The sequence below is a fragment of the Notamacropus eugenii genome, chromosome 5, assembly GCF_028372415.1.
Source record: "Notamacropus eugenii isolate mMacEug1 chromosome 5, mMacEug1.pri_v2, whole genome shotgun sequence".
Lineage (NCBI taxonomy): Eukaryota > Metazoa > Chordata > Mammalia > Diprotodontia > Macropodidae > Notamacropus > Notamacropus eugenii.
The window spans coordinates 421,713,834-421,725,751 of NC_092876.1; the positions used below are offsets into that span (position 1 = coordinate 421,713,834).

The window sequence follows — 11,918 nt, forward strand, 5'->3', positions numbered from 1 at the left end:
GTAAAATAGATTTCTATACCCAACTGAATGTTTTATTATTCCGTCTTGGAGCCAAATTCCACTGAGAGTAAGGTTCAAGCATTTCCAGCTACCCCTGCTCCCATCCTACTCCCTGTCTTCCTCTCCATTGTACTAGCTCTGTCATGTCTCTTTTATGTGAGAAAATTTCCCGCATTTTACCTCTCTCTAACCCCTTCGCTCAATGCATCTCTCTTTTTCACTCCTTAATTTTTGAGTACAGTACCTGGCACATAGTAGATGCTTAATAAATGCTTCATGACTTAATTTTTTTTGTATATTATTCCATCATAGCTCACACCCACACTCATTATGTATATTGTCTAATTTCCCTAATAATGATGAATTCTTAAGATAGAAGTATTCTCTTCCCATGTAGTAATGTAAAAAGTTTATCTTTAACCTTATTGAATTCATTATGATTTCCCTTTCTTGTTTAGCTTTTTTATGCTTCTCTTGAGATTTTTTTTTTTTGAGAATCAGATTTTCCATTCAGCTCTGATCTTTTTGTCAGGAATGCTTGAAAACCCTCTGTTTCGTTAAGTGTCCATTTTTCCCCCTGAAGGATTATACTCAGTTTGGCTGGGTAGGTGATTCTTGGTTGTAATCCTGGCTTCTTTGCCTTCTGGAATGCTGTATTCCAAGCCCTCTGATCCTTTCATATAAAACCTGCTAAATGCTGTGTTATCCTTACTGTGGCTCCACAATATTTGAATGATTTCTTTCTGGCTACTTGAAGTATTTCCTCCTTGACCTGGTAGTTGTTGGATTTGTCTTTAATTATTCCAGAGAGTTTATATTTGGGGATCTCTTTCAGGAAATAAGTGGTAGATTCTTTCAATTTCTATTTTACTGTCTGGTTCTAAGATATCAGGGCAGTTTTCCTTGATAATTTCTTGAAATATGATGTCCAGGCTCTTTTCTTTAATCATGGCTTTCAGGTAGTCCATTATCTCTCCTGGATCTATTTTCCAGGTCATTTGTTTCTCTAATGGGGTATTTTGCATTTTATCCTATTTTTCATTCTTTTGATTTTGTTTTATTATTTCTTCTATGTCTCACACAGGTATTAGTTTCCACTTGCCCAATTCTAATTTTTAAGGAGTTATTTTCTTCACTGAGTCTTTTTACTTCCTTTTCCATTTGGCCACTTCTACTTTTTAATGAGTTGTTTTCTTCATTGAATTTTTTCTACATCTTTTTCTATTTTTTTTTTTTGCTTCCTTTATCAAGCAGTTGATTCATTTTCCATGACTCTTGAATCACTCTCATTTCCCAATTTTTCTACTACCTCTCTTCATTGAATTTTGAAAATCCTTGTTGAACTCTTCTAAGAATTCTTTAAGGCTGACACCAATTCACATTTTTCTTTCACACTTCAGTGTAGCTATTTTTGATGTTGTAGACCTTTTCTGATTTTGTGTTTTGACGTTCCCTGTCACCGTATTAATTAATTAATCCATGGTAAGGTTTTTTTTGTTTTGTTTGCTCATTTTCTAGCCTATTTCTTGATTTTTAATTTTATATTAAAGTTTGGTCTCTGCTCCTGGTGTGAAAGTGGTACTGTCCCAAGCTTTACATTTTTCTTGGTGCTGCTTTCAGAGCTAACTCTGGGGGCCTATAAGTTTTCAGTTCTCCCAGGTTGGTGTGATCTAAGAAGAGGTGTGGTCACTGCTTTCCTGGTCTGTGCTCTTGTCTTTGAGAGACTACAGTCACTCTTTTCCAACCTAGAATGGGATCCCTACTCCTCTGCACCCACACATTCTAGTGTGCTACTGCTCCTCCTTGCCCTGGGACTGTGACCTCGACCTCCTCATGAGCCGTGCAACAGTCTTATACCTGGTACAGCAAAGTGTCCACTGAAATCTCCTTCTGACTGGCTGTCCAGCCTCCTTACCATCTGTGGTCTGAGAGCACTGGGAGCAGCAGGCCTGCTGCCACCTTGTGCCTCGGTGGGAGGCGAACTAGGTGAAGGTCATCGCTGGCTTGCCTGGGCTGCCTGCATTGGACTGTGTTTCACTTTTACCTCATCCTTTTATTGGTGCTGCTCTTTCAGAATTTGTTTTGAGGTGTTATTTTTAAAATTGTTTGGAGAGGAATTTGGGAGAGCAGGCACATTGCTGTCTTACTCCACCATCTTGGCTCAGGCCATGTTTTGAGGCCAGATTTGCACTCAGATCTTCCCAACTCCAGGCCCAGCACTTTATCCACTGTGCCACCTTGCTGCTTCACTGACCTCTCATGATTTTCCTCCTACCTGACTTTACTTTTTCTCAGTTTCCTTGAGGGTAGGGGCTGTGTTTTTGCATTTTGTATCTCTGCATCCCTTAACACATAGTAAATGCATAATAAATGGTTGGTTTTAATTGATGATGATGATACAGCTGTAAAACTGGTTTGTGCAAAGGAGTCTTTACTGATACGTAAATCAAGGTGTGTGTGTGTGTGTGTGTGTGTGTGTGTATACATATACATACTTGAACATGTAAATATTTACATAAATACATGTATATGTACATGTACTAGAGAGACACATAAATTTTTTATGAAATAGCTCATTTCAAGTCATGAAGTATTTATTAAGCATCTACTATGTGCCAGGTACTGTACTAAAAACTGAAGACACAAAGAATGTAGAAAAGAGTCCCTCATCTCAAGGAGCTTATAGTGTAAAGGAGGATAATATTAACGGATAAATTGGAGATAAACTTCAATAAAACACTAAGATTAAAGAAGACTGGGAAAGGCTTCTTGCAGTAGATGGGATATTAGCTGAGAACTGAAGGCAGCCAGGAGGTAGAGATGAGGAGGGAGACTATTTTAAGCATGCAAGACCCGCGGTGAAAATGCATGAACTTGGGAGATGAATGCATGAAGTCTTGTGTGAGAAACAGCAAGGAAACCAGTGTCATTGGATTGCAGAATATGTGGGAGGAGTAGGGTGTAAGATGACTTAAAATATAAGAAGGGACCAGGTTATTAAGGATTTTTTTAAAAAATTATATTTTATCTTGTAGGTAGTTGAGAATTACTGTAGTTTACTGAATAGGAGAGTGACATGACCAGACCTGTTCATTATTAGAAAGATCAGTGTGACAATTGAGTGGAGGATGGATTCAAGGCAGGGAGACCAGCCCTTACTGCTAATGTGATAGTCCGTGTGTTGTTAGCCTACACCATTGTGATAGCAGTATTGTGTTTTTGGATCTTTTTTTTTTTTTTTTTTTACTAATCACATTAATTTCCATTTTATCAAGCTTTCCTTACTCTTAGGTGTACAGTTGAATGCATTATATTAAAATCCTTAAGAGTGTGTGTGTGTGTGTGTGTGTGTGTGTGTGTGCGTGTATCAGAAGATTTTACTTTCTTTTTAGATATGTGATACATTTTGGAAAACTGATTTTTTTGCAAGCATGACATATATACTTAATTATTTTCTTTCTTTTTGCATATATAAGTAATGGTGAGTAAAAATATACATATATCTGTTCAAACCTGTATGTGTATGAACATACATTATGCATAAGCACACGCATTATGTCTTGCAATATATGTAATTAAATTTGAACTTTTGAATATTCTTGTTGGCTTTTCAGAGAATCAAGAAAAAGCTGAAGATCTCTATGCAGAAAATTCCCATCTCACTTCAATGCCTCACTGGATCAATAGTAATTCATTAGGTTAGTCTAATTGCTTTTACATTTAAGAATAACATTCAGTTATGTGTGCCTTATCTTAGATTGTGATTCTGTAATACGAGATCTTATCTGGACATTACCATAGCTGGAAGCAGAATTTAACAACGTCATTAACCTTAGTTAGAAATTTAAAACCCAGTGGAAAATAAGGAATCAGAGTTGGCATGGCCAGTTCAGAAAGTCATCTTCAAATATGCTCTGAGCCTTGACATTGTAAAAAGCCCAGAATGAACTTGAAGTCTTTCTTTTTATTTTATACCCTTTTCTCTATATTAATGAAATCAAACTTTATAGAAAGAATAAATACTCCTGGTGGTGTGATCTTAGAATAATTGAATTCAGGACTTCAGAAAGTCATCTATTCAAGCCTCTTATTTTCCAGTCAGTCAAAAGCCTAAATTTTCTTAGCCATACCATCAAGATGACAATCAGCTATCCATCCCCCCCCAAAAAAATCTATATAAATGAATGTTTCACAGCCTCCTTGTATTTTGTAATTCTTAACAATTTCAGGAAGTCTTGGTAGTACTCGTATAGTAAAATAACACGGCAGCTACACTGAAACAAACCAGCTTATATCATTCTGCAGAAAATTGTATTTTCTGTCCCACAGTGACAGAATACCACCCACCTAGGAGAAATAACATCTAAGTTTTAGAATTAGGGAAAACTAGTTGCTTTCTCGGCAAAGTCTGCTTTGGATGAGAGGATAAATGGGTTTTTTTTAAAAGCTTGAAAAATCTGGTGAAATCTTTTTTTTCATTTGTGAAACTGCTTCATAAATGCAGTCGTGTGATTGGATTGTGGCTTTCTGGGATAGCGGATGACAAGGTTAAGGGTGACATTTGGTCTGGAGTTCTGGAAAGTTAAGGTCAAGACAGTATTGTTATTTGGTGTATCAATACTATTCAATGATATGTTACAGGAGGGAGTGTGGATCAGCTGCCGTATGGAATGCAGACGCAAAGTTGTACCAAAACAACCCTCCTGGATAGTTTGTGTCAGTCATCTACGGGACCTCATATTCTGAGTTCTGAGCAGGAATTTCAGTTGTATTCCAAATCCCGACTTGACACAATAAGTGTGAACTACTGCTCAGTGAATCCAGACTTCCCAGGAAACAATTTGAATTTGCTCATCAGTAATCCTGGTAAGAGTGAAATGCTTTTTTTGTGTAAATGTGTTTTGGTTTTGTATTTTAGGAAAACACTTAAGAAGACAAATGAATTATATGGTTGATTTTCTTAATAAGCATGTTTTGTGGCCAGCCACTACGTTAGGAATCAAGTAAGCACTTGCTGGTTTTCTGTACTACTTTGTGCTCTCCCTGTTACTGACTGTGGGTTAGCTCCCAGTTCAGCTTCTGTAATTCATAAAGCTAAAGAAGATACCACTGAGTCATTCATCGTAAAACACTTGAACATTTTTAAGCCGCACATCAGTGGGATTAAAGCATCAACTCAGATACTAAGCCAAATAAAATGGGTGCAGTAATGAAGGAGATTGATCCATTGTGTCATAAGAATGAAAATGTGCATTCTGGTTGTCTTTCAAAAGGTAAGCCAGGAAAACATGATTCTGTTGAAAATGGCAAGGACAGTTTTGAAAGTTCTGATTCTCTGCTACAGTCATGGAATAGCCAGTCATCTTTATTGGATGTGCAGCGTGTGCCTTCATTTGAAAGCTTTGAAGATGACTGCAACCAGTCCCTGTGCTTGAATAAACCTACCATGTCTTTCAAGGATTACATTCAAGAAAGAAGTGACCCAGTAGAACAAGGCAAACCAGTCATACCAGCTGCCGTTCTTGCTGGCTTTACAGGCAAGTGTTGTAACTCCTAGAGCTTGTAGGCTGAGACCTGGTTTGCTCTCCTAATTCCCTGCATAGCTGTATTTCCATGTTTATAGAGGATGTTTCTAGTTTGAGTACATTATTATTTACATTCCATAATTTGTGTATAACTAATCACATACTTGAATTCTAAAAATGAAAATCTTGCAGAAATTATAGGGCATAGAAAGCTAAATGTAATGGATAAAAATTAAAAGAGTATTCCATTTAGGTCAGTTGAAAAGAAAAGGTTTTAGGAAGTACTTAGGTACATGGAATTCTCACTGACTCACTCACTTAAAGCATTTCAAAGGAAACAAGCTGGCAGAGGAGGCTACAAAGTCTGTCTCCAGTGACAGAGGCCTTATTGAACTGTCTTGGAATTCAAACAGTGATCTAAACCTATTTTAAAGTTCTCTCTCATACCCTTCCTACTCTTAGGACCAATTTTAAAGCTACTTTTGTTTTTATATACCAAAATATTTCTAATGCTTCTGCATTGCCTTATTTTTCCCTCTTATATGCTGTATTATCTTCATACATTGGTTAATATAATATAAGGTACCCTAACTATCTAAGGTTAAAATATTTTTTAAAAGCCCACTCTGTAGATTAAAATAATAATTCTCAGTCACCAAACTAATCCTTCTTCTAATAGTAGGTAGAGAGAAAGAGAAAGATAAATTTCTTTCCATAACCAAGTTTTTCAGAGGTACCAAAAGCCGTGTTAGGGCTAAATTACCCTTTCAACCTTTTATTGTCTGTGGTTATGTATTTTAAGAAATACTTTTGCTTAGAAGGCTACCACATCATTACTCGATAATCTTAAATCTTTTTTTCCCCAGAAACATCAATCCTATGATTGAGAACAAGAGTATTTTGGAATGCAGTGGGCTAGAAAAATATTTATTATACCATTACTATATTCCAAGCACTTCGCTATCACTGAGGTTATAAATAGAAGAGCAAGATGCTTCTTGCTTACCAAGTACCTCTATTTTAATTGGGGAGACTATATACTGGAGGATTTAGGTGTAGGGCAGATAGAAAAACCTAGTTATCCTTAGGTTGCAGTGACAGGGCAAAGGAGTTTTTAGGGAATCTAGAGGGCATAGGGGCAGGGTAGATGGTAAAGTGTGTTAGACTTGACAAGGATTAGTCAGTTCATAGGTCTGAAATTCAGTTTCTTCCCCTAATCAGCCCAGGCTCAATCAGAATTTGTAAGCTCCCTATCCAAAATCACACTGAATGACAGAACAAAAATGGATCTTTGTCCACCTAACCCCCTCATTTCAGAGCAGTGGTTACTATCCTACGGTCTTTGCATTTTTTAAAATATTTTAATGAATGTACTTCAAAATAATTTATTTCCTTTCCTGTGTATTTTATGCATTTAAAATGCATTTTTGAGAAAGGTTCCATAAAAAAAGGGAATTGGAGGGAGGAACATGTTAAGAAACCTGATTTACAGGATAAGAGAATAATTAGAGAGAAAGGGGGAAAGTGCCTTTCTTGAAACTAAGACTTGGATTTAGCAGGGAAAGGTTGAAGGTAATGTACAAGGGATAAAGTTGTGGAGGGAAGAGGGGGGAAGTAGGGAAAGACAATAGAATAGAGAAGCAAATGTTCTCTACCAGGAATGGGGAATACAGTGATGAAAAAGACAAAATTTGAGGTTTCTAGGCCCAGCTATTTTTTTATTCTTTATTTCACATTCATTTTTTAAAATTTTGAGTTCCACATTCTCTCCCTTTGCCCATTTCATTGAAGAAGGCAAGAAATATTATTATAGCTGTTATAAAGGAGTCATGCAAAACATTTCTATATTAGCCATGTTGAAAAAAAGGAAAAAAAATTAAATGAAAGAAGTATGCTTCAATATGCACTCAAATTTCATCAGTTCTCTATGGAAGTGGATCACATTTTTCATCATGAGCCCTTTGGGATTTTCTTGTATCATTGTCTTCCTTAGAGTAGCTAAGACTTTCACAGGTGATCATCAAACACAAGTATTCGTTGCAAGGCATGTACCACAGTTTGTTCAGCCATTCCCCAGTTGATGGGCATCCCCTCAATTTCCATTTCTTTGTCATCACAGAAGAGTTGCTATAAATATTTTTTTACATATAAGTCCTTATCCTTTTCCTTTGATCTCTTTTGGATATAGACCTTACTAGTAGTGGTATTGCTGGATCAAAGGGTATGCACAGTTTTATGGCCCTTTGGACATAGTTCTGAATAGTTCTCCACAATAATCCAACTAGTTCACAACTCCACCAACAATTAAGCCCAGCCATTTAAAAGATTTGGTGAATAAGCCTTGTTGTATTGGAGATTTTTTATTTAATATAACAAAGTTTTTTATTTTTTTGTCACCTCACAGCCTGCTGCTCGACTCTTATATTTAAGTTAATCTAAGGCAATTCAGGGTTATGTCTATATATTTCCTCATTAGTTAATAAAATTTTAGCATTGCTCTCAACTATTCACTAAGCTCAGAGCCCCAATTTATTAAAGGTTATTGGTAAATTAGAGAAATCTCTAAACTAATAGAAACCTCATAAGCCATCACTAATAATTTTCTCTGCATTAGAATCCCTAATTTCCTAGCATTAAATAAATTTTAAATTTCCTAGATACACAACATTTAACATTCTAGTCAATAACAAAATGTAAGTTTTACATTTAGCTCTGAAAAAGATTATAGCCAATCAGTTATCCAGTCATCACTATAACTGATTGCTCCTTTCTTTTAAAAACAGTCTCCCATTGAACTCAAGATACAAAATAAAATCTTTTCTCAAGTTTCTTCTTCATTTTCATAAGCTAAAAAAACAGACAGTTAAAAACTGCCCTTTCTATAACATTGCATTTGGCTTTTAAAGTTAACGTAACATCTTTTATCTCTGTGGAAAAGTCTAGTGAAGTATGTTGTATTAATATTTCCTTATTCATATTTTCTTTCTTTCTAGGAAGTGGACCTATTCAGCTATGGCAGTTCCTTTTAGAATTATTAACAGACAAATCTTGTCAGTCATTCATTAGTTGGACTGGAGATGGATGGGAATTTAAACTTGCTGACCCAGATGAAGTATGTAGGCTTTTATAGTATATTCATAGTGATAGGGAAATTTTTGTCCTTAAGCCTCTTGATTTTGTCATTTTATTGATATAAACTAAACAATTCAGCCAGTTAGAAATAAAGATGGATTTTGTGAACAACCTTTTTAAACATTTTCCTTATATGGAGTTTACTTTTCAGAAAACAAATAGCCTAAAAATATTTGTGTATATGAAGAATGTAAAAGCTATCCTTGCCTGCCATAGAGCCGTCATAGTTAGAAATAGTCAGTAAGCTTTAAAGTGCCTGGAACTACCAATGTATCAAAATTAAATGTTTTGTTTTTAGACCTTTGGAAAAATGTTTTTGAAAATCTAGCACTTTTTTAGGCAAAATAATAACTTCTGGATACTAAGCCTAGAATTTAAGCATCTGCCTTGATGTACCAGTACAACTCTATTCCAAGATCTAAGTCAAATTCTAATAGTGTTATCTTTTAAAAATATGTTGACCAACTTATTAGCTGTCATCTTAAACCTAAAGTACAGCTCTCTGACCTGGAGAAACAGGTCAAAGGAAATATATTCACTCTAAAATATCTATAAGAAATTCTGAAGAGTTCTTTATCCTCCATCAAAGGGATAATCTTAATACTGAGATACAGTATCCTAATCATGTTCACTCCATCACACAAAAGGAAATCAATTTGGGCTTGTCCTAGTTCTAAACTTTCTGGTCTTCCCTGCCCCTTTAACTATTAGGCATTTGCAAAGAGAGGAAGAGCTTATTTAGCCCTAGGAAAAAAAAATATGTAACAACAAATTGGAAAATTCACTGAAAAATACAGTTGTCTTGAATCTAAGCATTCCTTTTTTATCTCTTTTCATAAAAAGGTGGCCCGACGGTGGGGGAGGAGGAAAAACAAGCCCAAAATGAACTATGAAAAGCTGAGTCGAGGCCTCCGCTACTATTATGACAAGAATATCATTCACAAGACATCTGGCAAACGTTACGTGTATCGTTTTGTGTGCGACCTCCAGAATCTTCTTGGGTATACAGCTGAAGAACTTCACACCATGCTGGGAGTGCAGCCAGACACAGAAGACTGAGCACTGCATGGGTCTGACCTCAAGTGGCCTTGGCCATGCTCCACATATACTGTGAATGGGATGCCACTGCGGATGACCCATACTGACTGGCTACTCCAGGGAAGGGCAAGTGCTGCAAAATAAGAACCTTAAAAAAAGGAGAAATTTTGTAAGCCCTGGAAAATATAAAAAGGAAACAGTGGATTTGTTTCATCAGAAACCATGGTTCTGAAACAGTCAACTCACTGAGGAACATGGAAGTCAACACCGCTCCTTGCTTCAGAAGCCCAGTGACAAAATGTTATTTATGTTTCTCTTGAACTCATGAAAGATAAGGTGGGAATGCTCTGCTCTCCTGGATGAAAGCATTGCACATAAGGATTTTATTTTTAAGGCAAAAATGTGCTGGGAGGCCACAAGCACTTTGGTTTTGCCTTGCTGAACCAGGTGTAGCAAATGCAAAAGCATTTCCTTCAATAGGGGGAGGAAAAAATAATGCCATTTCAGATGATAGTATTTGTATACTGTTGTATGGCTCTTCTTGAAAACCTCTAGCAATGATATTTAACAGAAATTATATATTGTAATTTAATCTAATTATTAAGTGTGCTTGAAATAGGAACCAGGAAGGACACAGACCTATCCAATGTTTAATCTTTCATTTTAATAGTACCTACAACATTAGAAAAATATTTAATCTGCCAAGGGCAGGCAGAGGAAATTTGTGAAATGTGTATTAAACATACGTAATATATTCCTACATGGAAAAAGGTATAGAAGGTTATTATTTGCCATGGCATTTATCTGGCAGACAGTTTGTATATTTGGGCATTTTTACAAAAAACTATTGTATGGGGCATAACTGATCTTTTTGTGGTTTCTATTCTAATGTTGAAGGCTAAGAAGCAGTACTTTTCCTGATAAATGCTGTGTTTTCCACTTCTCTGCATGTCTTTCAGTAAGTTTATATTCAAGACTTATTTTTTGGTTTAATTGTATTTATCCCATCCTCCTTTCCTCAAACATGTCCTCTCCTATGTGGTTCCCTGTTCCCAATTAATGTTGTTTGATTAAAATAGGAACTCTATTTTTGGAAATATGTAACTCCTTTTCAGAGATCAGGAGGGATTTATGTAGCAGCTATTTTTACTGCAAAAAAAAAAAAATCACTGGAAAATATAATTTGTAAGAAAGTTTTATTTTTATCTTAGCTTCGTGTAAAGTTAAATGTATTATATTATACAGAGCAAGAAGTTCCTGAAAATCAAATCTTTATTAAAACCTCTTGAACATAAAGTAAAATATGGCATGTCAAATTTCTGTTCCTCCTTAAGAAATCTCAAGACTCTATCATCAGCAAATGTATTTCTACTTAATGTCCAAGTTAAACATCCTTTCTAGTGCTTGTGAAGACTTAGAAACTGTCAAAAAGAAAAACAACTGTTAAGGAGAGAATGTTGGCAGTGGCTGAAATAAAAGTTTGGTTTTTGATCTGAGATGGAGACTTTAATATTGGTTTCAAAGGAGCTATCTGTGGTAGTATTAAACTCCTCTTTTAATAGAAGTTACCCATGCAGTCTGATCGTCCATGTAAAATTATTGAATAGCAATGTGTAGCAAAAGGAGGAAAAAAAAGGAAGATAGAGAACCTATTACAAAATAATTTCAAACTACACAGAAGGCTATTTTTAGCATCTCTGTAAGGATGTTTCAACACATAAACATCTCATAAAATTTATTGATTAAAAGGCATTAAAGAAGGAAACATACTTAGATTCAGGGAACTGAGGAATTTGGAAGAGAATCTAGTAGACAAATTGCTCTTACATTTTTTCGTGACAATTACTTTGAAATGTTTATAATTAACAAAATAAAGTTAGGAGCAGATACATATAAGAAAATGCATTCTTTTATAGTTTGTAATGGTTTAACCTCCTACTAGGTGAAACATCAGACTAAACTGACTTGCCCATGTGCATGCTCACTGCCAAAAATAATTGGCTAATGTGTAAATCTATCAAAATTCCCAGAGATGAGCATTCCATTTCACTTCACACTTTTAACATCAGTATTGAAATATACAATGTGGAGGCAGAGTCAAGATGGCAGAGTAGAACGCCACACCTCTACAAGTTCACCCTCCACAGCCCATAAGATACCTGTAAAAAATGACTAAACAAATATTAGAGCAGCAGAAGCCACAAAATGACAGAGTGAGAGAGA

At 35.7% G+C, this 11,918-nt stretch overlaps 1 protein-coding gene across 2 annotated transcripts in view; it reads left to right on the forward strand.

Annotated features, from left to right (window-relative positions):
* Positions 1-11,191, forward strand: part of ETS2 (ETS proto-oncogene 2, transcription factor) — a 32,805-nt gene extending 21,614 nt beyond the window's left edge. For both annotated transcript variants that reach the window (XM_072614994.1, XM_072614995.1), the window contains exons 6-10: positions 3,615-3,698; positions 4,642-4,866; positions 5,274-5,541; positions 8,523-8,637; positions 9,501-11,191. In XM_072614994.1, coding sequence (XP_072471095.1) covers positions 3,615-3,698; positions 4,642-4,866; positions 5,274-5,541; positions 8,523-8,637; positions 9,501-9,716 — 908 coding nt within the window. In that variant the 3' untranslated portion in view covers positions 9,717-11,191. The remainder of the gene's footprint in view (positions 1-3,614; positions 3,699-4,641; positions 4,867-5,273; positions 5,542-8,522; positions 8,638-9,500) is intronic.
* Positions 11,192-11,918: the final 727 nt, after the last annotated feature.